This window comes from Lacerta agilis, chromosome 2 (genome assembly GCF_009819535.1).
Source record: "Lacerta agilis isolate rLacAgi1 chromosome 2, rLacAgi1.pri, whole genome shotgun sequence".
NCBI lineage: Eukaryota > Metazoa > Chordata > Lepidosauria > Squamata > Lacertidae > Lacerta > Lacerta agilis.
Window position 1 is genome coordinate 109,402,009 of NC_046313.1, and position 24,050 is coordinate 109,426,058.

The 24,050-nt window shown below is 46.9% G+C and overlaps 2 protein-coding genes across 2 annotated transcripts in view; one reads left to right on the forward strand and one right to left on the reverse strand.

Annotated features, from left to right (window-relative positions):
• NOTCH4 (notch receptor 4) overlaps positions 1-3,537 on the reverse strand; it is a 44,782-nt gene extending 41,245 nt beyond the window's left edge. Inside the window, exons 1-2 of the mRNA XM_033142168.1 lie at positions 3,283-3,537; positions 1,753-1,828 (exon numbers count right to left, since the gene is read on the reverse strand). Coding sequence (XP_032998059.1) covers positions 1,753-1,828; positions 3,283-3,325 — 119 coding nt within the window. The 5' untranslated portion in view covers positions 3,326-3,537. The remainder of the gene's footprint in view (positions 1-1,752; positions 1,829-3,282) is intronic.
• Positions 3,538-8,910: 5,373 nt separating this feature from the next.
• Positions 8,911-24,050, forward strand: part of LOC117042827 (complement C4-like) — a 74,312-nt gene continuing 59,172 nt past the window's right edge. Inside the window, exons 1-9 of the mRNA XM_033142484.1 lie at positions 8,911-9,036; positions 11,481-11,670; positions 13,141-13,330; positions 14,364-14,434; positions 14,584-14,672; positions 16,157-16,239; positions 16,949-17,045; positions 19,320-19,425; positions 22,176-22,299. Of these exons, the coding sequence (XP_032998375.1) occupies positions 8,960-9,036; positions 11,481-11,670; positions 13,141-13,330; positions 14,364-14,434; positions 14,584-14,672; positions 16,157-16,239; positions 16,949-17,045; positions 19,320-19,425; positions 22,176-22,299 (1,027 nt within the window). The 5' untranslated portion in view covers positions 8,911-8,959. The remainder of the gene's footprint in view (positions 9,037-11,480; positions 11,671-13,140; positions 13,331-14,363; positions 14,435-14,583; positions 14,673-16,156; positions 16,240-16,948; positions 17,046-19,319; positions 19,426-22,175; positions 22,300-24,050) is intronic.

The window sequence follows — 24,050 nt, forward strand, 5'->3', positions numbered from 1 at the left end:
CTTAGGGGGAAAGGTAGCCTTTTTATAAAATCACAGAACTGTAGAGCTGGAAGGGACCACGAGGATCATCGAGTCCAACCCCCTGCAATGCAGGAATTTCTTTGCTCAATATTTCTGCATGTTTAACAAATTACAGTTCCCAGCATTCCTTGAGGGAAGCCATGCCTGCTTTAAATGTATGGTGTGGATGCAGGCCACATATTCAAAAAAGGGACCTTGGAGGTCATAATATGCTCAATGTCGGTTCAGGACTTGCTTTCAATATCTCTCAGGGCTCAGTCCCCGGCAGAGGGGCAGGAAGGAACGTGAAACCTTGAATGACTCTGAGCCTGTGCAGATTACCTGCTTGGAGCTCACTGGACGACATTGAATCCAATTACTATCTCCAGGTGGGGGGCATTGTTGGGGGGTAGCCTCTGTGGTGGCGGCTAAGCCCTGGGTCGTTTGCACTAGATGTGTGTTGGCGGGGGGGGGGACTGGATCTGTCCATTGGGCAGCATCCTTATCTCCCCCACTAATAATAATAATAATAATAATAATAATAATAATAATAATAATAATAATAATTTATACCTCCCCATCTGGCTGGGCCTCCCCAGCCACTCTGGGCGGCTTCCAACACAATATTAAAATACAATAATTAATCAGACATTAAAAGCTTCCCTAAACAGGGCTGCCTTATGATGTCTTCTAAAAGTCTGGTAGTTGTTGTTCTCTTTGACATCTGGTGGGAGGGCATTCCACAGGGCGGGCGCCACTACCGAGAAGGCCCTCTGTCTGGTTCCCTGTAGCTTGGCTTCTCGTAATGAGGGAACCGCCAGAAGGCCCTCGGCGCTGGACCTCAGTGTCCGGGTAGATCGATGGGGGTGGAGATGCTCCTTCAGATAGACTTCAGATATATGGGGCAAGTTTGACAGTCTGGTAGGGACACCCACCAGAAGCAGTCGACAGGGCAGGGCAGGACTGGTTCTCCGAGCTCCTGGCAGGGGAGTTGTTGTAAATTATTAGGAGAGAAAAGGAAAAGCCGGTGCGGTGCAAATGCATTATCAAGAGTGCCAGATTAGCTCTGCTGTACATTGCGCTGACCTCAGTACTGCCTTGCTCCTGCTTATCCTCTCCTTCCTGGTAACTGACAGGAACTCCACCACTGGGGAAGCCCGAAAACCAGTGCAGCCCCACCCTCCTGCCTGCCGCCTGCCTGTCAATCACCTGATGTCGCAGTGGCATCAAATGAAATCGAACGAAGCCAGGGGTACAGCCCGGGCTTCTGAGCCCAGAATACCTTGTCGGCACCCACACAGCTCAGGGTTTGGCAGTAAGAGCCAGCTTTCATTTACCCCTCCCTGTCCGCTCCAAAATCTAGCCTAAATTTGCATTCAGTGTCTATAAACCGCCCTATGCAAACTCTCTAGGCGGTGTTCTTTTTACCGGCCTGGGCTCGGAGTCTTTCGAGTACCTAGCAAAATGCCACCGCAGGGCTTCTCAGCCTAGCCTACATCGCAGGGCTGTCGTGATGGCAAAAGGAGGTGGCGTGGGAAATGCTGTGTTACATCACCCATGGCTAATTAGAGGAAGGGCAGGTGGGAGGGGGATAAAAGAGTAACGAAGGCTGAGTCACCCTTTGCATAGTTCGATTCTAAGAAAGGGAACACCATCCCGGAAAATTTTCTCTCTCTTGGGATAGTTTCAACTCCTTGCCCCTTTATCCCAGATACATTATTTATTTCCTAATTGTGAATCCTGAAAACTTACAGGCAGGAGAAAGTCCCATTGGTGTGACTCAAACAGATGCCTCCATTCTTGCAGGGAACCTGGTTGCAAGACAGACCTGGCCAGGAGAGAAAACAGAACAATGAGATGGTTCAAGGCCATGGGATTAATTCACATAAACAACAGAGTTTTTGGTGAATCTGTTTCTGGGCTGTGCCATTTTAGGCTCAGCATGATCAAATACTCTTTTCCAGAATTTTAAAAATATTCCTGGACTTAGAAAAATAGCATGCCAGGGGGACAGTTTCAAGCACAGCCTTCCTCCCTGAGATGCTGCATTTCTACATCCAGGGATTTTTATTTAGTTTTATTGGTATGAAGCAACATTCAGTTACATCAGTTGCCTCTACCTGTAGTTTAAAGCAGTGCAGCCTGGAAACAGGTTAACCCAGGGGTCAGCAAACTTTTTCAGCAGCCGGCCAGTCCACTGTCCCTCAGACCTTGTGGGGGGCCGGACTATATTTTTTGGGGGGGAAAAGGAACGAATTTCTATGCCCCACAAATAACCCAGAGATGCAGTTTAAATAAAAGCACACATTCTACTCATGTAAAAACACCAGGCAGGCCCCACAAATAACCCAGAGATGCATTTTAAATAAAAGGACACATTCTACTCGTGTAAAAACACGCTGATTCCTGGACCGTCCGCGGGCCGGATTTAGAAGGCAATTGGTCCGGATTCGGCCCCCGGGCCTTATTTTGCCTACCCATGGGCTAACTGCTTCTTTTGCTGCTTTGCGTGAAAACTCACACAAAGGGAGAGAGCACGGCTGTGGGATAGAGCACATGGCTTGAGGGTAGATGGCCCTGGGTTCAGCTGTTAGTAGCTCAAAGGATATGAAACAGCAGGAGCGGTCACTGGTTATACACAGTAACCTGATTCACACAGCTCCTTTGCCACAATTCCAGTTCTTCAATTCATGCTTTTTACATCAGGGATGGAGAACCTGTAGTATTCCAGAATTGCTGGACTTCAACTCTCCTCAGCCTCAGCCAGCATGGCCAATGGTCAGAGATGATGGAGACCTGCAGTCCAGCAATATCCAAGGGGCTACAAGTCCCCCTCCCAGTTTGCTTTAGATATACCTATCCAATGAGCAAACCTAAGTGTGGTTTTGCACATCTATGTGTGCAGTGTGTCCACACATATAAACATGCAAATGTAAACAGCTATGCGTACACAAATAAGGCACACGCTGTCCCGAAGAGGCACACCAACTGCATACAAAAATGTATAAATAAACGGTGCCTCCGGTTGCCAACGTTTCAGCCGTTCTCTGCAACTGTGTGCCTCTCACGGCAGCTGGATCTGGGGCAATTCAACAGTTGATAGCATCACTCTCTGTACCAAGACGAACACTGAGCATTGCCGTGTTCAGATCAAATTGCTGGCAAAGGCACAGTTGCATAGATGGTCTGAGAAGTTGGTAACTTTCCCAGGCTGAAATCCAGCAAGGATTAAGGATCGATCCCCTTCCACCTGTCACAGGTTGGCTTGCTTAAAATACTCACCTCGAGCGAGTGGAATCAAGGCCAGCAGCAGCAAACGATCCATCCTGTTTGAAGACCACCCTCCAGATTCCCCCTCCCCGCCCAACTTCCCTTCCTATCCGTCCAGGAGTGATCTCAGAAGGCAGAACCCAGGCGTCCGGGGGAGGGTGTCAAAAAGCGAAGCCAAGATTGTTGGACAGAACCGGATCAAGAGGTGTCCCTTGGGTGCCCCCCACCCACGGAGCCCCCCATATCTGCAGATGGGCTGTACGGCTGTGCAACGGATTTCTCCCTGTCACCCCCCCCCCACTCCCGCCCTGCTTAAAGAACGAGGGACATCCTGCCGTCTCTGTACTCCATTGTCAAAGGTTTCCTGCCCCACACAATGCATGGGAGGAGAAAGGTTTCCTGTTACCCAGGGAACTCTCGTCAGCATGCAAACAGGGTGGGGAGAATATGGGGCGGCGGGGGGGGGGGGGAGAGGGACAACCCTGGAGGGGGCACTGCACCCAAAATAACATGGCATGGCGGATTAAGACATTAAAGGACTTGCCGCGGCCCTGTGCTGAAAAGAAAGGGAGGCCAACACGACTGCACCTCACTGCCAGGCAAGAAAACTCTTCCCGTTATGGGCAAACATTGCACGAAAGCTGAAGCAGATTGGTTTTGATGTAAGAGACCCCAGTTCGAATCCCAGTCCTCTAGTGCTGGGGGGGGGGAGCAAATTTCTCCTCATATATACACCCTCCCCAGGCCACACCCCTCCCCTTGCCTCCTTCCCACCGTATGTGGCTTTTGCCAGTCTAGGCTATTTCCCTGAACTTGTCTAGAGGAAGAATAGAGCGAGGCCTAGAAGGGGCCTTGGGAGGAAATCCTAGAGAGCTGCTGCCAGTCAGTGCTGGCAATACTGAGCTAAATGAACTAGTGCTCTCTGACTCAGGCCCCATCTGCACTATACCTATAAAGCAGTATCACTTTAAGCCTCTGTGGCTTCCCCAAAGGATTCTGGGAGCTGTAGTGGGCTTTTTTTTAAAAAAAAAAAAAAAGGGTGCCACTATTCCCCTCTCAGAACTTCAATTCTAAGAGGGACTTAAGAGTCACTTGGTATTCAAGAGCTGAGTTCGTAGCTTGCCTAATGCTGGGTTAGGCCCCATCTGCACCATACATTTAAAGCAGTATCACATCACTTTAAACAGTCACAGCTCCCCCCCCCCCAAAAAAATATATCCTAGGAAGTGTATTACAGGCATAGCTGTCAACTTTTCCCTTTTTTAAAGGGAAATTCCCTTATTCCGAATAGGATTCCTCGCAAGAAAAGGGAAAAGTTGACAGCTATGATTACGGGTGTTGTGCATTGATTCAAGGGTTATCATATCTGATTACTATTGTCTGTATTCACATTAGGGGAAAGTAACTGCCTTCCTGTTCCAGAAGGAACAGTTACTATTGGTTCATTCAGGTTGTGGTTCCCACCAAAAGGCAGCTTTGTGATTGCCTGAGATTGTTCCCTCCAAAATGTATCCTCTACTGTCCCTATAAATGTATCTCCCTCTCCTCAGTTCCCCAGTCTTGTTTGTCTGAATGAAGAGTATTACATGAAGAAGCTGTCTCCTGCCTGCTCTGTCAGAGCTGAAATCACTTGCTGAATCACGTTCCCCATGTTACAACAACGGGTGCTGAGAATTGTTGTAGACCCTCGTTCCCCTCGGAGAGCTACAATTCCCCGAGTTCCCTGGGAAGAGGGGTTGATGGTTAAAGCGCTCCTAAAATTGTAGCTCTCTGCACAGAATTGTCCGGTGAGACCCCTATTCTCTTCTCAATTCCCAGATTGGTTTAACAGTCAATCCCTCTTCCCAGGGATCTCTTGAGAACTGTCAAATTAGAGAAGTTCTGCCATTTTAGGAAGGACTCCAGGACTGCCCCAGTTGCAAACCATTAAACCTCGGTGGTGAATTCTTTTTTTCTAGTTTAGATGCTTTGTGATGCATCCCTCTGCTTAACTGCTTTGTGAAGTTCAGTAACAAAGGCGCTTGTCTGCAGTGCTATCCCCACAGCTTTCGATGTATTAACTGCAACAGTTCCAGCTTTTCCTCAAAGCACAAGGATATACCGGGTCTCTTCCAAAACTCATCCTGTTTATCTAAGTCTTTCGTTTATCTTAGATTCAGCGGCACTGGAAGAAACATAACTGCATCCCAAGCTGAAGCTGAGATGGCAGGATATCCCTTAGCTAGAGAATCCCCTGCGGAAGTCTCCAAGAAAGAAGAAGAAGAGTTTGGATTTGATATCCCGCTTTATCACTACCCGAAGGAGCCTCAAAGCGGCTAACATTCTCCTTTCCCTTCCTCCCCCACAACAAACACTCTGTGAGGTGAGTGGGGCTGAGAGACTTCAGAGAAGTGTGACTAGCCCAAGGTCACCCAGCAGCTGCATGTGGAGGAGCGGGGAAGCGAACCCGGTTCACCAGATTACAAGTCTACCGCTCTTAACCACTACACCACACTGGCTCTTGAAAGGATTGGAGCTTCTATCCACAAGCTCCAGGACAGATAATAGAAAACAATACTTCTTCATACAGGGCATAGTTAAACTGTGGAACTCACTCACGCAGGAGGTAATGATAAACTTGGATGTTTTTAAAAGAGGACCGGGCAAATTCATGAAGGGTAAGGCTATCAATGGTTATCAGCCATGATGGCTAACCTCTGCCTCCATGGTTGGAGGCAGGAATGATTCTGAATCCTGTGGACCACAGGGGGAGAGTGCTCTTGTGCTTTTAGGTCTTGCTGGGTGGTTTTCCAGAGGCACCTGTTTGGCCATTGTGAGAACAAGATGCTGGACTAGATGGGGCATTGACCTGATCCAGCAGGGCTCTTCTTTCTATTTTTTCTTGCAAGAGGACAGCGGCCATTTTGGGTGCCATGATCTCATGGAACTTTGCATTGCAGTTGCCGCCCCACCCCCCGAAAAAAGCACAAGTGTTTGGGGTGCCGCACAAAGATCACGGCCCCCCAAAAAGCACTTGCCATGGCCTTCAGAACAAAATAAATTTGAGTGCATCTGCCATCCTGGAGTTAGGTTTCCTCTTGTTTTCATTCATGGGGTAGGCTATAAATATGCCATGCTTTAATCTGATCCATGGATCACAAGGCCTTCGTTTGGGCATTTGCTTCTGCTACACGGGGTGGGGTTCAGATTTGGTATAAATAAACTCTGAGGAAGTGCAGAGTTCTCCTTCATCAACAGAATCATGGAGCATCTGCAATTTGCAGGTAGCCTAAATACCTGGGCTTAAAGTGCAACGCATTCTGAGCTATAAAGTGCAATGTCTCACCAAATCTGATGGCTTATTTTTCAGTTTGGGTGTCTGAAGGAAACATCTGTATCCAGTTAAGTTGAAATTTGAACAGTATTATTATCCTACAAGAAACCCATCTAAAAAAAAATTCGAAAACAAGGCTTTAATAAATCAGTCCAAGGGAACATGGAATTCTGCTGCTGGAAATTCCAAAACAAGAGGAGTCAGTATTTGGATTTCCCCACATATTTCATTTGAAGAAGAAGGAATTTTAAAAGACCCAAGAGAGATCAAAGGGAAAAACCAAGGCATTCTTCAACACACAATCCAGGCAACCTGAAATATATACTTTGCCAATATGCATTAATAAATATCTGGAGATCGCTGAACTCAGCAGAGAGCAGTTTTTCATTTTTCTCAAACTCCCATAAATCGTAATCCGAATAGAATATATCCTGTGCTCTTCAGATTTAATAGCAAATATTAAACAAGCCATAATGGGATGAATATCAATCTCAGATCATAGAATGCTAAACGTTTCAATCAGAAGTTAGAGAAATATCTACCTGTCCTGGAGACTAGACTTGATATATTAGATAAAATTAAGGTAAAAACAGAATAATTTTATGTCCATAATGATCCACACAAGTATGGGATACAATAAAGGCAGTTCTTAGAGGTGAACTTGTAAGTAAATGCATTTGCATTAAAAAGGCAAGAGCCAAAATGAGAGGCGCTCTAATGACAGAGATAATTAAACAATTGCATAAACGAACTGGCAACCCAAAAAACAAATAGCAAATGAATACAGAAAAGAGCTGAATTACAAGCATAAATCTCTGTCTCCATGCAATATCTAAACAACAACAAAAAACCCTATGATTTTTGTGATAAAAAATCTAAATTATTAGCGTATAAATTAAAACAATGAAATCTCAAAAATAGAATTAACTCTCTAATAATGAACATTTGGGTCAGAAATGAATTCAAATTATTTCATAATGAACTACAGACAAAGGAATTTTTTTGTATATTTGTTGTTCTGCCCGCTTTTGCCTCTGGGATGTGGACCCCTGAAAGTTGCCCAGAAGAGCATGTGGCCCTCGGTCTGAAAAAGGCTTCTCTTCTGCCACCCGCTAGAGTACAGTACACTCTCTTTTTGCAACGTCCTTCTGTCTGTCTTCTTCGTCTGGAACTAGGAATTGGGAGGGACAATGAACTTTGGTTTGCATTTGAATCGAAACCTACCTAAGTCACGCTTCCTGAAACAATGTTCAAATCAAAATGCAACTGCCATTCAAAATGTGTACCGTTCCAAATTCTGCAGTTCTCTAATTGCCACTCCCTAATACAAGTGTACAAAAATGCTTATATTGGGGAAAGGTGTGCACAAGAATGCATACATTCAGAGAAATCACATATCAAAATGAAAATGTAACCTGGTCAGATGGGCAGGGTATGTTGTGTATTGATTCAATGGTTTTCATATCTGTATTACTATTGTCTGAATTCACATTAGGGGAAAGTAACTGCCTTCCTGTTCCAGAAGGAACAGCTACTATTGGTTCATTCAAGTTGCTGCATTTGGATCCTCAGTCTTATTGGTTCCCACCAAAAGGCAGCTTTGTGACTGCTTGAGATTGTTCCTTCCAAAATGTATCCTTTCCAGCCAGTCTTTTGTCCCTATAAATGTAGCTTCCCTCTCCTCAGTTCCCCAGTCTTGTTTACTTGAATAAAGAGTGTTACATGAAGAAGCTGTCTCCTGCCTGCTATGTTAGAGAGCTGAAATCACTTGCTGAAGTCACTATCCCCACGCTACAACAGGGTACAAATAAAATACTAATGATAATGATAATATCAGGGGGAAACGTTTGGAAAACTTTGCATGCCAAAATGTGTCTACCAGAAGAAATGAGCACTAAAATCCCTGTGAATTTCTGTTCTCTAAATTAGGACATTTAAAACCACAAACTGGTGAATAAAGGAGGTGAACCAAACTTTTTAGAAGACACCTGAAGTAAGCCCTGTTTCGGGAAGTTTTTAATGTTTCATTATGTTTTAATATATGCTGTAAGCTGCCCAGAGTGGCTGGGGAAACCCAGCCAGATGGGCGGAGTATAAATAATAAAAATCATTATTATTATTAAGTTTAAAGACTGGGAAAAATTAGGAACTTGGAGAAACTGAAACTGGACCATCTCTGCATGGACTTTGGAAGGCTTCTCAAACAGCTGACTCAGCCAGGGCCACTGGCTGCCTGCAGACCCGGCCAAAACCAACGCTCCTCCTGCTTGGGGCAAAATTGCGAAATCCCCCTGCTTTCGTTATTGTCCAGGAGCTGCAGTCGGCCAGGCTCACAACAGATGAGGGATCCATCCTGCAAAGACACACAGCCCAGAGATGTCCTCAGGAAAGCAGCTGGCTCTCTGGCTAGCATGGATGGGGACTTTGATAGCCCTGAGCCACCAAGCTCCGAGGTGAAACAAGTGCATTTGGGGGTGGGGTGGGGGGCAGGGGATGGGTTGCAGGTCAGTGGTGTTCTGCATGCAGAAGGTCTCTGGTTCAGTCCTTGGCATCTCTAGGTAGGATCGGGACTATGCTATGCCAGAAATCCCGGAGAACTCCTGCCAGTCAGTGAGCTAGATGAACCAAACTTCCTCTGCTTCTATTAATTCTGGTTTTTTCCTCAGTAATAGCTCCTCTTCTCTTCTCTTCTCTTCTCTCAGAAATGCAGTGCCTTTAACAGTTTAGGACAGGCAGAAATCCACAGGTGGGGGTAGTTCTGAATGTTGCAATTGTGCTACCTTGGTACACAAACCTTCACCTGTTGGATGTCTGCCTGTTGCTAAGTGGATAAAAGTCCAGGATCTGTGTTATTAACTGGAGATAGCCGAGACTGATGCCCATGACCAGCATGGGGGGTCGGGGGGGGGTCGGGTTGCCAGATGCAAAAGAGAGCAGGGCTTCTGCACCTTTAGGCACAGCATTTCCGAGCGGTGGTTCGGGTGGCTGATGCAAAAGATGTTGCTATATTTTAAATGGCTGTGTTGGAAAGGGGATTGGGGGGGGCAGGTATAGCTCCCTTCCAGTGTTTCTGGAGCCAGTGTGGTGTGAGTGCCAGTGTGGTGTAGTGGTTAAGAGCGGTGGACTCTTAATCTGGGGAACCGGGTTCGTGTCTCCGCTCCTCCACATGCAGCTGCTGGGTGACCTTGGGCCAGTCACACTTCTTTGAAGTCTCTCTGCCCCACTCACCTCACAGAGTGTTTGTTGTGGGGGAGGAAGGGAAGGGAGATTGTTAGCTGCTTTGAGACTCCTTAAGGGGAGTGAAAGGCAGAATATCAAGTCCAAACACCACTTCTTCTTCTTCTTCTTCTCAAACTTGGGTCTCCAGCTGTTTTTGGACTACAGTTCCCATCATCCCTGACCGCTGCTTCTGCTAGCTAGGGATGATAGGAGTTGTAGTCCAAAAACACCCGGCGACCCAAGTTTGTGAAACCCTATAATAGACTATACCTGCTGAAAGATGTAGATTTTTTAAAAATCTTACTGCCCAAGAAGAAGTGTGTGTGTGTGTGTTGGGGGGGGGTCCTCTTTCCTTCTCCAGAGTGTCTCAATCCCCTCAGCATGACAGGTGGGCAGATTAGATTCTGGTCTTACAAAAATAATACTCTCCTGCCTCTGCCTAAGGGGGGAAAAATGAGCATTTAATCCTATTACCAATTATACTCAGAAGTAAGTTTCAATGGGTCTTACTCCCAGGTAAGTAAAAGGCTGAAGCCTTATTGTATTTATTTTATGTCTAACAGCCTGAACAACAACAACAACAACAAGTAGATGGAAAGGAAATAATTTGTTATCACCATCCATGTGTTAAATGCCTTCCTCCCCTGTTGGAGGCAGTATGCTTCAAAATGCCAGTTGCTAGAAGCTGCAGGAGAGGCGAGGGCTATTGCACCTGTTCAAGTCCTGCTGGAAAGTTTTCCATAGGTATCTGGTTGGCCCTCCCAACGTTTCTCCAATGAAAATAGGTTGTTGTTGTTGTTGTTGTTGTTGTTGCTGTTGTACCCTGCCCACCTGACTGGGTTGCCCCAGCCACTCTGGGCAGTTTCCAACATTAACAACAACAACAACAACAACAACAACAACAACAACAACAACAACAACAACAACAACAACAACAACAAACTTTCTCATACAGGGATGCCTTCAGATGTATTCTAAAGGTTGTATACGTAGTTACTTATAGTGTATGTGTATTTGTTTGCTAGTATTACTGTGAAACTATGATGGTGTGTTGATTTGTCTTGTGGGTGAAGACAGAGTTTGTTACACTGGAGCATTTGCAGGTCATTGTGTGGTTCTTCTTTGTGTATGTCGTCGGATCTTTCTTTCTTTTTTTTTAAAAAAAAGTTTACGCAATTTTGGAAATTCCAAAATTGCAGCTGCTGGATGTTATTTATTAAGGACACATGATCAACAGGGAGGGGACATTTTTACAAAGCTCAGCCAGCAACAGCGTTGCGAAACTGTTGGAGAGAGATAGAAACTGACCTGCTCTGTAATGGATTGGAAGTTAAATAATGTACGAAGAGCCCAGTTAGATCAGATTGCCGTTCTACCTAGGGGTGGGAGTAAATTAAATTAAATTATATTCACATTTAAAGGTGACCCTACATACTTGACGTTTTCCAAAAGCATAGGGAAACGGAAACACAGCTTACTTTGAAATTTGCACTGCTCTGAATTTCAGAATGCAGCTCTCCAGCCATGCAAGGTGTACAAAAATGCATTTGTAGGCGAAAGTACCTGATTTTGCACTTCCCAAAACAATGCACAAAACCCCCGAAGCTGTCTGTTCCTAATGAAGAGCGGTGGCTGCAGTTCCAATTTATATTTTCTCTCTACCTCCACAACTTTTCAGGTTGCTGATGGTAGCCCCCAGCGTAGTGACCGTGGGGGCAAAAGTTGGGGTCGTCCTTCAGGTTGAGGGGACCTCGTCTGCCCTCTCTGGCAACGTTTTTTTCCAGAACGAGAATAATGGGGTGAAATGTTCTCATGAGGTGAAGTTCAACCTAAAGCCTGATACCTTTGTGGAAAGAGTGACCCTGGAGGTAAGGGGCACTGCTAGGATCAAAAAGAGCTTCTCTCTGTGACTGAGTTTGGCGGTGGCTGATGTGGAGCTGATGGGCAAAGACCATGTCTGCACCGTTTGTGGTCTTGTCTATTTTTCTTCTTATCTATTAGATGTGGCAGCCATTTTGTGTTATGCCATGCCCCCACAGACAAATTGTGAAGGGGCGATTTGTTAACAACAACAACAACAACCTTTATTATATATATGCCATCCATCTGGATGGGTTTCCTCAGCCCCTCTGGGTGGCTTCCAACAAAGTAATAAAACACAAAAAAAACCTCAAACATTAAAAATTCTGTACAGGGCTGCCTTCAGATGTCTTCCAAAAGTCAGACAGTTGTCTATTTCCTTGACGTCTGATGGGAGGGCGTTCTACAGGGCGGGTGCCACTAGCGAGAAGGCCCTCTGCCTGGTTGCCTGTAACCTCACTTCTCGCAGGGAGGGAACTGCCAGAAGGCCCTCGGAGCTGGACCTCAGTGTCCGGGCAGAACGATGGGGGTGGAGATGCTCCTTCAGGTATACTGGGCCAGGGCCGTTTAGGGCTTTAAAGATCAGCACCAACACTTTGAATTGTGTTCGGAAACATACTGGGAGCCAATTTAGGTATTTTAGGACATGTGTTACATGGACCTGGCAGCTGCTCCCAATCACCAGTCTGGTAGCCACATTCTGGATTAGTTGTAGTTTCCAGGTCACCTTCGTAGGTAGCCCCACGTAGAGCACATTGCAGTGGTCCAAGCAGGCGATAACCAGAGCATGCACCACTCTGGCGAGACAGTCTGCCAGCAGGTAGGGTCTCAGCCTGCGTACCAGATGGAGCTGGTAGACATCCGCCCTGGACATAGAATTGACCTGCACCTCCACTTGACAGCTGTGAGTCCAAAATGACTCCCCGGTTGCGCACCTGTCCTTTTGGGGCACAATTACTCTATTCAGGACCAGTGAATCCCCCACACCTGCCTGCCCCCTGTCCTCCAGAGATGCTTCTGTCTTGTTGGGATTCAGCCTCAATCCGTTGACCACCATTGGCAATGCCAGTCTAGAGGTCTCTTCCTTCCCTTTCTCCTTTTTAGAAATAAATTTTATTTACATTTTTCATTATTACCGTTTCCAGAACAACATTCACATTGAAATCAACATTTCCCTCATTCATGTCTTACTTTATAGTAAAACAATCATTTACAACTTCCCTTCTTCCCCTTCCCTGGTTCCTTTGATTTTCCCCTCTATTCTGCATATTCTTCTAGATCCACTGAGTTCTCTTTTCCTTTTGTTATGCCTTTATTTTATGTCATACTGTTGAATTTACCTTAATCCTGCTAAGGTTTTCGCATGTTTACAGTTATTTTCCAAATACTCCACAAAAATTATCCTTCCCTCTTGTTCTCTTATTCTGCTCGTTAAACCTGCTTCCTCCTTCTCCTTTCTTTTCTCCTAATTTTCTCAGGTGACCAATACATTATTTGACCAGTGCAAATTGTCTCACCAGCGACGGGACAGCTACATCCAACTTGTTGCCCACAGCACCCAGCTTCCTACCCCTAATGGCATGCAAACACTCAACCTGCGCTGGAGTTCCCGGCAAGGGTACCTGTTCCTGCAGACAGACAAGCCCATATACACCCCCCGGGAAACAGGTGAGTGCAGTTCTTTGTCCTTCATGAATTGTTTGCGTTGCTTTCTCTGCGTTAGGGTTGCTCCCCTACCCCATTCCCCCGCAGTGAGCTATATTAGAAGTGCCCCATAAGGTCGACTCTGCATTTCCAAGGATTCAAACCTCCAGTGTGGCAGCAAATAAACTTTGGAACTCCCTGCCCACTGATATTTGACAGGCACCTTCACAACATGGTGCCTGCTAAAAACATTTTCGTTTAGGTAAACCTCCCCATGACAGGGGTGGCGCTGTGGTTTAAACCACTGTGCCGCCTGGGCTTGCCGATTGGAAGGTCAGAGGTTCGAGGCCCCACGATGGGGTGAGCTCCTGTTGTTTGGTCCCAGCTCCTGCCAACCTAGCAGTTTGAAAGCACACAGTTCAAGCAGATAAATAGGTACCACTCTGGCGGGAAGGGAAAAGGTGTTTCCGTGTTCTTCTCTGGCTTCGCCAGAAGCGGCTTAGTCATGCTGGCCACATGACTCAGAAAAACTGTCTGCAGAAGTGGACAAACGCCGGCTCCCTCGGCCTGTAAAGCGAGATGAGCGCCGCAACCCCAGAGTTGTTCGCGACTGGACTTAACTATCAGGGTTCCCTTTACCTTTACCTTTAAACCTCCCCATACATGTAGTTAAAAAAAAAAAAAAAACACGTTTGTTTTCAAACAGCTTTGATTTATATTTTGGTAAATGTGACACCATTCTTTAAACTGGTTCTAGTTCATAATTTCATTGTTTGCGGCCAAAGGGCTTGTAGCAATAGAAGTAATAAAATAAATTTATACCGAACATACATCCATAATATAAGCCTGCTGGACCTCTGCTTCTTTTAACTGCCCTCCTTCTTAAGCCTTGACGTCCTTTAGGAATCAAGTGAAATGAAGCCAGGCCTGTGGGATGCCATAATCATAGCTACAAAAATACCAGGAATACCTGGATACTCCCTGCTTCTTAATCTGCTCAGGGGGTTTCTCTCTCTCTCTTTCTTTTCCCCCCCCAACTCTGTCTTCTTTTCGCTAGTGCAATACCGAGTCTTCGCTCTGGACCACAAACTGCGGCCCCGTGCCGAATCTGTTGTCACCACCGTGCAGGTAAATGTGAAATTTAGCTCATATTCTCCACATCTTAAAATAAAAGGGTTATGATTGGGGCTTTGAAGGAGAAGCTGGAAGGGAAAATGACTAACTGTGAAACAACAACACTTTGCCATTTATCTGTCTGTCTCTCTCTTGCCTTCAAGAACCCACAGGGCATTCAGGTCCAGAAAAAAGAAAACATGCCAATGCGTTTTGTGATAACTAATAACCTGAAAATCCCCGATATCGCTGCGTAAGTTTTAACTGCTCCAGCCCCAGACTAAGGGTGGAGAAATCAGTCCATTTCTGTTTCTCTCTCGGGTGAAGTGTGCCTGAAAACCTAGGAAAATGCATTATATCAGGGGATGCCGCTTGCGGAAGGTAGGCGAATAAAAGCACACACAAAAATGTGCAGCGTTATGAGAAATTAGCATTAAAATGCCAATGAATTTTCATGAGTATTGCAAATTGACGTGGAGTCGTAGAGAAGGTTGGAAACATGAGAATGAAAAATGGGCAGATTTGCCTGGGGATGTAGGTGATTTTTGTCAAAATGGGAAACAGTATCCGAAATTCTCGTAATTTGCAAAAAGGTACTGAGATCAGACTTGCGGGATTTTCTGTTCTCTCTCTCTCTCTCTCTCTCTCTCTCTCTCTCTCTCTCTCTCTCCGCCTACCCCCAGTCCACATATGGCTGTCATATTGTTTTTTTCAGTAGGCGAACAATACATTATTGAGTCATCTAATAATAATGTGTGGAGTCATCTAATAATAATGTGGTCCATTACGTTATTAAATTTGGCCACAGCGAACTGTGAACTGAGTGGCGTTGTTTCTGTGGGTCCAGAACTGCAGCGTAATGGAGATGGCACTACAAGCGATAGATACAGGATGAGAAGAAAAATTATGGTGTTTTTTTTTCACCCACACACCCCAGATTGCCCTTAGGTGTGCAGAACTAGGGTCACATCCACACAGGGGCGTAGCAAGGTAAATTGGTTCCCCGGGGGCAAAAAAAATTTTTGTCACCCCCCCCCCCACACCATATATTTAAATCTCTACGATGCCACTTTAAGAAGTCATGGCTTCCCCCAAAGAAATTTGGGAGCTGGAGTTTGTTAAGCGGGCTCCAAGTTGTTAGGAGACCCCTATATTCTCCTCCTTAAAGAAATCAGCCCTGTGTGCTCACTGGAAGGGCAGATCCTGAAGTTGAGGCTCCAGTACTTTGGCCACCTCATGAGAAGAGAAGACTCCCTGGAAAAGACCCTGATGTTGGGAAAGATGGAGGGCACAAGGAGAAGGGGACGACAGAGGATGAGATGGTTGGACAGTGTTCTTGAAGCGACTAGCATGAGTTTGGCCAAACTGCGGGAGGCAGTGAAAGATAGGCGTGCCTGGCGTGCTCTGGTCCATGGGGTCACGAAGAGTCGGACACGACTGAACGACTGAACAACAACAACATATTCTCCTCTCAAAGCTACAGTTCCCAGAGTGGCTTCACAATCAATCCCTCTTCACAGGGAGCTGTGAGAATTGGAGCTCTGTGAGGGGAGTCGGGACCTTTAACAAACTGAATTTCCCTGGATTCTTTGGGAGGAAGCCATGACAGTTCAAAGTGGTATCATAGCCCTTACAATGCATGGTATAACTATGGCCCAGTTGAGGGGATCTTTGTATCCTGGCTTTTTTGCACTGGTTCAGCTTTTCTCCTGCTCTTCTGTCCTTTCTCTCTCCCAGCCCTGGCATTTGGCGCATTACATCCTGGTTTTCGAAAGCACCTCATACCAATACGACAACCGAGTTCGAGGTGAAAAAATATGGTATGTTCCTGAGATTGCTGCTTGGACTACTGCAATGCGCTCTATGTGGGGCTACCTTTGAAGGTGACCCGGAAACTGCATTTAATCCAGAATGCGGCAGCTAGACTGGTGACTGGGAGTGGCCGCCGGGACCACATAACACCGGTCCTGAGAGATCTGCATTGGCTCCCAGTACGTTTCCGAGCACAATTCAAAGTGTTGGTGCTGACCTTTAAAGCCCTAAACGGCCTCGGTCCTGTATACCTGAAGGAGCGTCTCCATCCCCATCATTCAGCCCGGACACTGAGATCCAGCGCCGAGGGCCTTCTGTCGGTTCCCTCACTGCGAGAAGCAAAGCTACAGGGAACCAGGCAGAGGGCCTTCTCGGTAGTGGCACCCGCCCTGTGGAACGCCCTCCCATCACAGGTCAAGGAGATAAATAACTACCTGACATTCAGAAAATACCTGAAGGCAGCCCTTTTCAGGGAAGTTTTTAATGTGTAATATTTTTGTATCTGATTTTTGTTGGAAGCCGCCCAGAGTGGCTGGGGAAATCCAGCCAGATGGGCGGGGTACAAATAATAAATATAATTATTGTTATTGTTATTGTTATTATTATTGCCTGAGAGGGGCTCTGGGCTTCTAATGACTTGTGTGGGAACGAGAGCTGTTATTGGTGAGGAGCTTCACCTGTTAAATTTCCACCTGTCTCCTTTTTCCTTCACATCAGTGCTCCCACATTTTGAGGTGAAAATTGACCCAGGACGCAAATACATACTCACCTCAGGAGAAGAGGACTCTGAACTGCAAATTGACCTTCAAGCTAAGTATGTTTGCAGTTATTCATGACTGAATTTATTATTTCAGATTTATTATTATTATTATTATTATTATTATTATTATTATTATTATTATTTTCCATTTTTCCCCATGGTGGGACTCAAGGCTGTTTGTAGGCAAAAATGAGTACTGCTTAAAAAAAATAGGGGGGGGAACGATAATAGAATCATAAGATCTTAGAGTTGGAAGGGACCCAAGGGTCATCTAGTCCACCCGCCTGCAATGCAGGAATCTCAGCTAAAACAATTGAACATTGATTTGGCCAAACTGCGAGAGGCAGTGAAGGATAGGCGTGCCTGGCGTGCTCTGGTCCATGGGGTCACAAAGAGTCGGACACGACTGAACGACTGAACAACAACAAAAAAGAATTGCGGGTGGCGCTGTTGGTTAAACCACAGAGCCTAGGGCTTGCCGATCGGAAGGTCGGCGGTTCGAATCCCCGTTACGGGGTGAGCTGCCGTTGCTCGGTCCCTGCTGCTGCCAACCTAGCTGTTCGAAAGCACGCAATGCAAGTAGATAAATAGGTACCGCTCTGGCGGGCAGGTAAACGGCATTTCCGTGCACTGCTCTGGTTCACCAGAAGTGGCTTAGTTATGCTGGCCACATGACCTGGAAGCTGTATGCCGGCTCCCTCAGCCAGTAAAGCGAGATGAGCGCCGCAAACCCAGAGTCGTCCGCGACTGGACCTAATGGTCAGGGGTCCCTTTTGTTGTTGTTCAGTCGTTCAGTCGTGTCCGACTCTTCGTGACCCCATGGACCAGAGCACGCCAGGCACGCCTATCCTTCACTGCCTCTCGCAGTTTGGCCAAACTCATGCCAGTCGCTTCGAGAACACTGTCCAACCATCTCATCCTCTGTCGTCCCCTTCTCCTTGTGCCCTCCATCTTTCCCAACATCAGGGTCTTTTCTAGGGAGTCTTCTCTTCTCATGAGGTGGCCAAAGTACTGGAGCCTCAGCTTCAGGATCTGTCCTTCTAGTGAGCATTCAGGGCTGATTTCTTTGAGAATGGATAGGTTTGATCTTCTTGCAGTCCATGGGACTCTCAAGAGTCTCCTCCAGCACCATAATACCTTTACCTTAATTATCTATCTGTCTATCTATTAAAATAATCACAATAAAAACAGCATGGTGCCAGCCCTTTCATTAAAAGCAGTTAGTCGCCCAAAGCCTGTTGGAACAAGAAAGTCTTCACCTGCCAGAGGAAGAACGAGGAGGGAGCCAGTCTAGCTTCTCTAGGGAGGGAGTTCCAAAGTTGCTTGGGAACAGCCACCACTTGGAAGGCCCTTAAGAGTAGGGGTGCTAGAGATTTCCGTAAGGAAAGCGAGATTCTCATCTCTCATCAGATGTCAAGGAGGTAAAGAACTACATAACTTTTAGAAAACATCTGAAGGCAGCCCTGTATCGGGAAGTTTTTTATATTTGACATTTTAGTATGTTTTTTTATATATATTTTGCTGGAAGCCGCCCAGGGTGGCTGGGGAATGCCAGCCAGATGGGCAGAGGATAAATAATATAAGAATTATTATTATCATCATCAAGAGGTAAAGGGGCTGCTCCTGAGGACATGGGTCAGGCGAGTTTCATGATGTGCCAACAAGGGGGTGGTCTCCTCTGTGGTGGCTCCCTGCCTTTGGAATGCCTGGGAGGCAAGACTGGGAAATCTCAGGCCTGGTGTGTGTGTGTGTGTGTGTGTGTGTGTGTGTGTGTGTGAAATATGGTCCTTCACTCCTCTCTCCAGCAGTCCCACCACCTCTCCTCCAGCCACACCCCTCAGCCGCCTTGCGTTGCACCCTCCTTTCATGTTCCTGCCTGGCTAGAATGTGTCCCTGAACTGACAAGGCCTCTTGCACGCCTGGAGGGTTGACAGAGGGTGTGTGTGTGTGTGTGTGTCACCCGCTCTGTAGTGATTTGGAGCTGCCTTGACCCGCTTTGGACTGGGATTGTGGCACATCAGTTGCGCAGCCCCGATAAATAATTTGCGGAGCCCATTTAATGATGGGGAACCCTCTGGAAGTTGCAGAACTACAACTCCCATCATCCCTCAACACTGGCAGTTCTGGCTGGGGCTGATGGGAGAGGGAGTCCAGCTGCACCCATTTGGCTGTAGGTCCCCACTCCCGGTGTTTACAAGTGGGGAGTTGGCCAGGAAGGATGAGGAGGAGGACTTGCGTTTGGGTTGATACATGGTGGCAGCAGGGGAGATGCCCAGCCCTTGGCTTCCCCAGGCCGAATTCTCAAGCTTTTGAATTCTGCCCTGACAGATTTTTCTACGGGAAGGGGATCCGTGGCACAGCCTATGTGCGGTTCGGCGTGGCTGACGATACTGGGGGGAAAATGTATATCCCAGGCCTGGCAAAACAAGTCCCGGTAAGAGAAGTGTCTCTTCACATCTCACTTGCTGACAAATGCTTGGTTCAGGTGTGGGGGGGGCGGGATTTCAGGATCTCCAGATTGTTCCTGAACTGCATCTCCCATCAGCCCCTGCCAGCATAGGCAATAGTCAAGGTTGACAGGAGTTGTAGTCCAACAACATCTGGAAGGCCAAAGGGTTCCCAACCCTAGTTTAGTTCCTCAAGTGAGGGGAACTGGGCTTCGAGTCTGGTGGGAAGTCCTGTTCTTGAGTGCCAGAGACTTACTTTCTTTCTTTCTTTCTTTCTTTCTCTCTTTCTCTCTTTCTCTCTTTCTCTCTTTCTCTCTTTCTCTCTTTCTTTCTCTCTCCCTCTCTCTGTCTCCCTCCCTCCCTTTCTTTCTTTCTTTCTTTCTTTGGCACTTTTGTAAAACTACAAGACAGTGTACACTACTCGAAATTACAATGAAAACAATAAAAAAGTAAACCTGACTTTAGCCCAGGTGTGAGGAACTTCGGGTGTGAGGAACCAGATATTGCTGAACTACAAGTCCCATAATCCCAGCCCAACTGAGGCCCTTGTCCGTGAGCCTCCTCCATGGGAGATCTGGAGGCAGGCAACACGAGAGAGGGACTTTTCGGTGGTGTCTCTCCAGGTAGACTCAACTGGTGCCATCACTTCATATCTTTAGATTGCAGGCAGAAACATTTTTCTTCTTTACCAGCCGGCCTTCAACAAGACTGTTTGTGCGATTGCTGTTTTAAGAGAGAAATACCAGTAGAATCCAGTCTGCCTTAAAGTAAGGTTTCCAGATTTTTTCCATGAATCCGAGGACACTTTTCAACTTCAGTTGAAGGGGATGGATTTTGTCAGGGGACTGATTTGTAAATCCAGGGACTGTGCCTGGGAAACGGCGACGTCTGGTAACCTTTGTTGTTGTTCAGTCGTTCGGTCGTGTCCGACTCTTCGTGACCCCATGGACCAGAGCACGCCAGGCACCCCTATCCTCCACTGCCTCCCGCAGTCTGGCCAAACTCATGCCAGCCACTTCAAGAACACTGTCCAACCATCTCATCCTCTGCCGTCCCCTTCTCCTTGTGCCCTCCATCTTTCCCAACATCAGGGTCTTTTCTGGTAACCTTACCTCAAAGCATTCTGGATGAACCCTAAAACTAGCCAAGCTTCTCTTTTAAGCTGCAAAGGGATGTCACTCTGCTATGCTCACAAACATAAGGAAGAAAGAATAAGACCAGTATATACTGTATAATAAATATTTCTTTCCTAGCATCTATTCACACTCCGCTCTGTGTGTATGCGTGTTTGTGCACTCCAGCTCAAGTAGTGGCTGACTGGGGAATAGCAAAGTCCGGAGCAATACCGTATTGACCTGAATATAAGCTTCACCCGAATATAACCCAGACCTTTAAAATTCATGGGGGGAGAGAGGGAGAGAAAGACAATAGCCGGATATAAACTGCTCCCTTAAAATTATGCAGGCACTCAAACCCATAAATGGCAAATGTAGAAGAAAATCTTACACGTGTGTACCATTCCCCCATGTTCCTGGGCTGCCGTGCCGCTTTGCTGGTGGCCTTCCCCCTTCTTTCCGGCGGTTTGGGGGAGACTTGGGAGCTGTGGTAGGGATGGGCACCGTTGTCCCGCACCCCTGACGGCCCTCATGGTGGCATTTGGGGGGGGGTGAGGTCGCTCTCCATTCCGGCCTTGGAAGGAAAGGCAAGCCCGCAGACCTAGGGCAGCTTTTTCAGCAGCGATGTCGTAAAAGCCAATTTTTGTTGTTGTTGTTCAGTCGTTCAGTCGTGTCCGACTCTTCGTGACCCCATGGACCAGAGCACGCCAGGCACGCCTATCCTTCATTGCCTCTCGCAGTTTGGCCAAACTCATGTTAGTAGCTTCGAGAACACTGTCCAACCATCTCATCCTCTGTCGTCCCCTTCTCCTTGTGCCCTCCATCTTTCCCAACATCAGGGTCTTTTCTAGGGATTCTTCTCTTCTCATGAGGTGGCCAAAGTACTGGAGCCTCAACTTCAGGATCTGTCCTTCTAGTGAGTACTCAGGGCTGATTTCTTTGAGAATGGATAGGTTTGATCTTCTTGCAGTCCATGGGACTCTCAAGAGTCTCCTCCAGCACCATAATTCAAAAATATTTTTGTCAGGTCGCAAATATAAGGCGCACCTTAACTTTTCACGGTCGGAATATTTTTTGGGGGAAGTGCGGCTTATATTCAGGCCAATACGGTAAATCACACAGAGAAGCAGTGGGCACTCTCCCTGGCTTGGTGTGGTGTTTTTAGCTCACAGCAGCTGTTTCCCATTATGACTAAACGGAACATAGGAAACCGCCTTGTACTGAATTGGACTCAGTGGTCCATCTAGCTCAGTATTGCCCACACTGGCCAGCAGCAGCTGCCCAGGGTTTCAGTCAAGGTACCCTCCCAGTCTTTCCTGGAGATGCCGAGTTTCGAACCTGGGACCTTCTGCATGCAAAGCAGCTGCTCTACCACTGAGCCACAATCTGTGCTCACAACCTGGAGCCAAGCCCAGCAATGCCTGCTGCCGCCACTGTCTCCCCAGTCCCTTTTGTACCGGATTGGGCTGCCTCATCTGATCTATAGAGCCAGGATACCCTAACCTCTCATATACCCATGATGCCCTCGCTCCTCGCTTGTCTGCATTTCAGGAGACCTGTGCCTGTTCTTAATATATTATTTTTGTTCTCCCCACCTCCACCCCGATTCTACCCAAATGCAGGTTGTTGATGGGAGAGCTTCTCTGACGCTAAAACGCAGTCTCCTTGCAGAGAAAGTGGAGCGCCCTCTAGAGGACTTGGTTGGGACAAATCTCTACATTGCAGCTACCGTCGTAGAGACCGCGAGTGAGTTAGGAAACGAGAAACAGTTTCCAGAGGATTAGCTGCATCCGTGTTAAATTGTAGGATTGTGGAGTTTTGGAAGGCACCCCCTGGAATGCAGGAATCTTTTGCCCAACGTGGGGCTCAAACTCACAACCCGGGGATTAAGAGTCTCACGTTGTACCGACTGAGCCTTGAAGACCAACAAGTGTTCCTATAGCACAAGGGTTTGTGGACCACAGCCCACTTTGTCAGACGCATGAAGCGAATCATACTGAATTGCCAAATTGTGTGTATTGCGCATGCTCCTCGGTTCAGGATGACACTTCATGTGCCTAGGGATGGGGGGGATTTGATTCTGTTTGCACTTAAAGACGCAGGTGGCGCTGTGGGTTAAACCACAGAGCCTAGGGCTTGCTGATCAGAAGGTCGGCGGTTCGAATCCCCGCGACGGGGTGAGCTCCCGTCGCTCGGTCCCTGCTCCTGCCCACCTAGCGGTTCGAAAGCACATCAAAGTGCAAGTAGATCATCATCATTCTTTATTACGGTCAAAGACCAGCTCTTAAAAAGGAGGTAAAGTAAAAATAAAAATAAATACAACGGATCCCTTTGACAAAACATTTTCCGGGGATGTTACATATATAAAACTCTTTGAACAAGATTTAAAAGAAAATTATTAATTGCATTACAATGTTAAAGATTTAAAATAGTGGCTGCAGAAGGCTGAGCCCGGCTCGCTTGAGATTCCATTGAGGAGAAACTTAGATGGGCTGAGCAGAAGGTCTATATCTGCAAATTTGGACACAAAATCTGGCAACCGCCCTGGTAATCATCGGGTCTTTACCTAACAAGAGCAGGTTGTATAACTGCTTTTCTGGGACGCTTGCAAACCTCACCAGTATGGGATCCAGGATCTCCCTTCGAGCTTCTTCATATAGAGGGCATCTGAAGAACGAGTGTTCAGGGCTTCCTATTTCCCCTAGTGGGCATACGCAGAGTCTTTGGGCGTATGGGATTTTTTTATAGAGCCCCTCCAGCACTGGCGTGGGCAATGCCGCGCTTCTGGCAAGAGTAAACGCCCTTCTTGAGTTTTTCGACAGGAGAAAGGAGAGGTAAGGTGCCGGGGCAGCTATGTATCTCTCGATTTCTCCAGTTCTGTATTCAGGGCATCTTGAACAGTCCTGTTGTCTTTCAATGTCACTGAGTCGTTGTCTGACTGTTACTTTAACTTGCCTTGGATCCATCTTTAAGAGGGCTTGGGGGGAAAGGCCCATATTCTGGAGAGAATTCAGGACCGCTAACTGCCACCCGGACTGAAACTGATCGCAAAGGATCAGTGGTGCAATCCCTTGGGGTTTCAGATTTAGAGCCAGCCATTTATAAATTGATGTTAGGCGTATTGAAGCCTCCACACTCATCATTCCCGTTTCGAGTCTGATCCATGCGTTGGATACGCATTTGGGGACGTGCAGGAGGGCTCTGAGAAATTTAGATTGTACACGTTCCAAGGGAGAGAAAGAGGAGGAGGACGGGCCTAGAAAGGTTCCATAGAGGAGCTGAGCTAGCACTTTGGCCTTAAATAACTTAAGGGCTGCCGGAACGAAGAAGCCCCCCTGTGTTCTGTAGAATTTAAGAATACAGTTTGCGGATTTTTCGGCTGAGCTTCCAACAGAATTTATATGCATTTTATTTGCTCCTGTGGCCTGTACTGCCATTCCGAGATATTTATAGTTGGAAACTTGCTCTAATCTATGTCCTTGTAGTTCCCAGCTTCT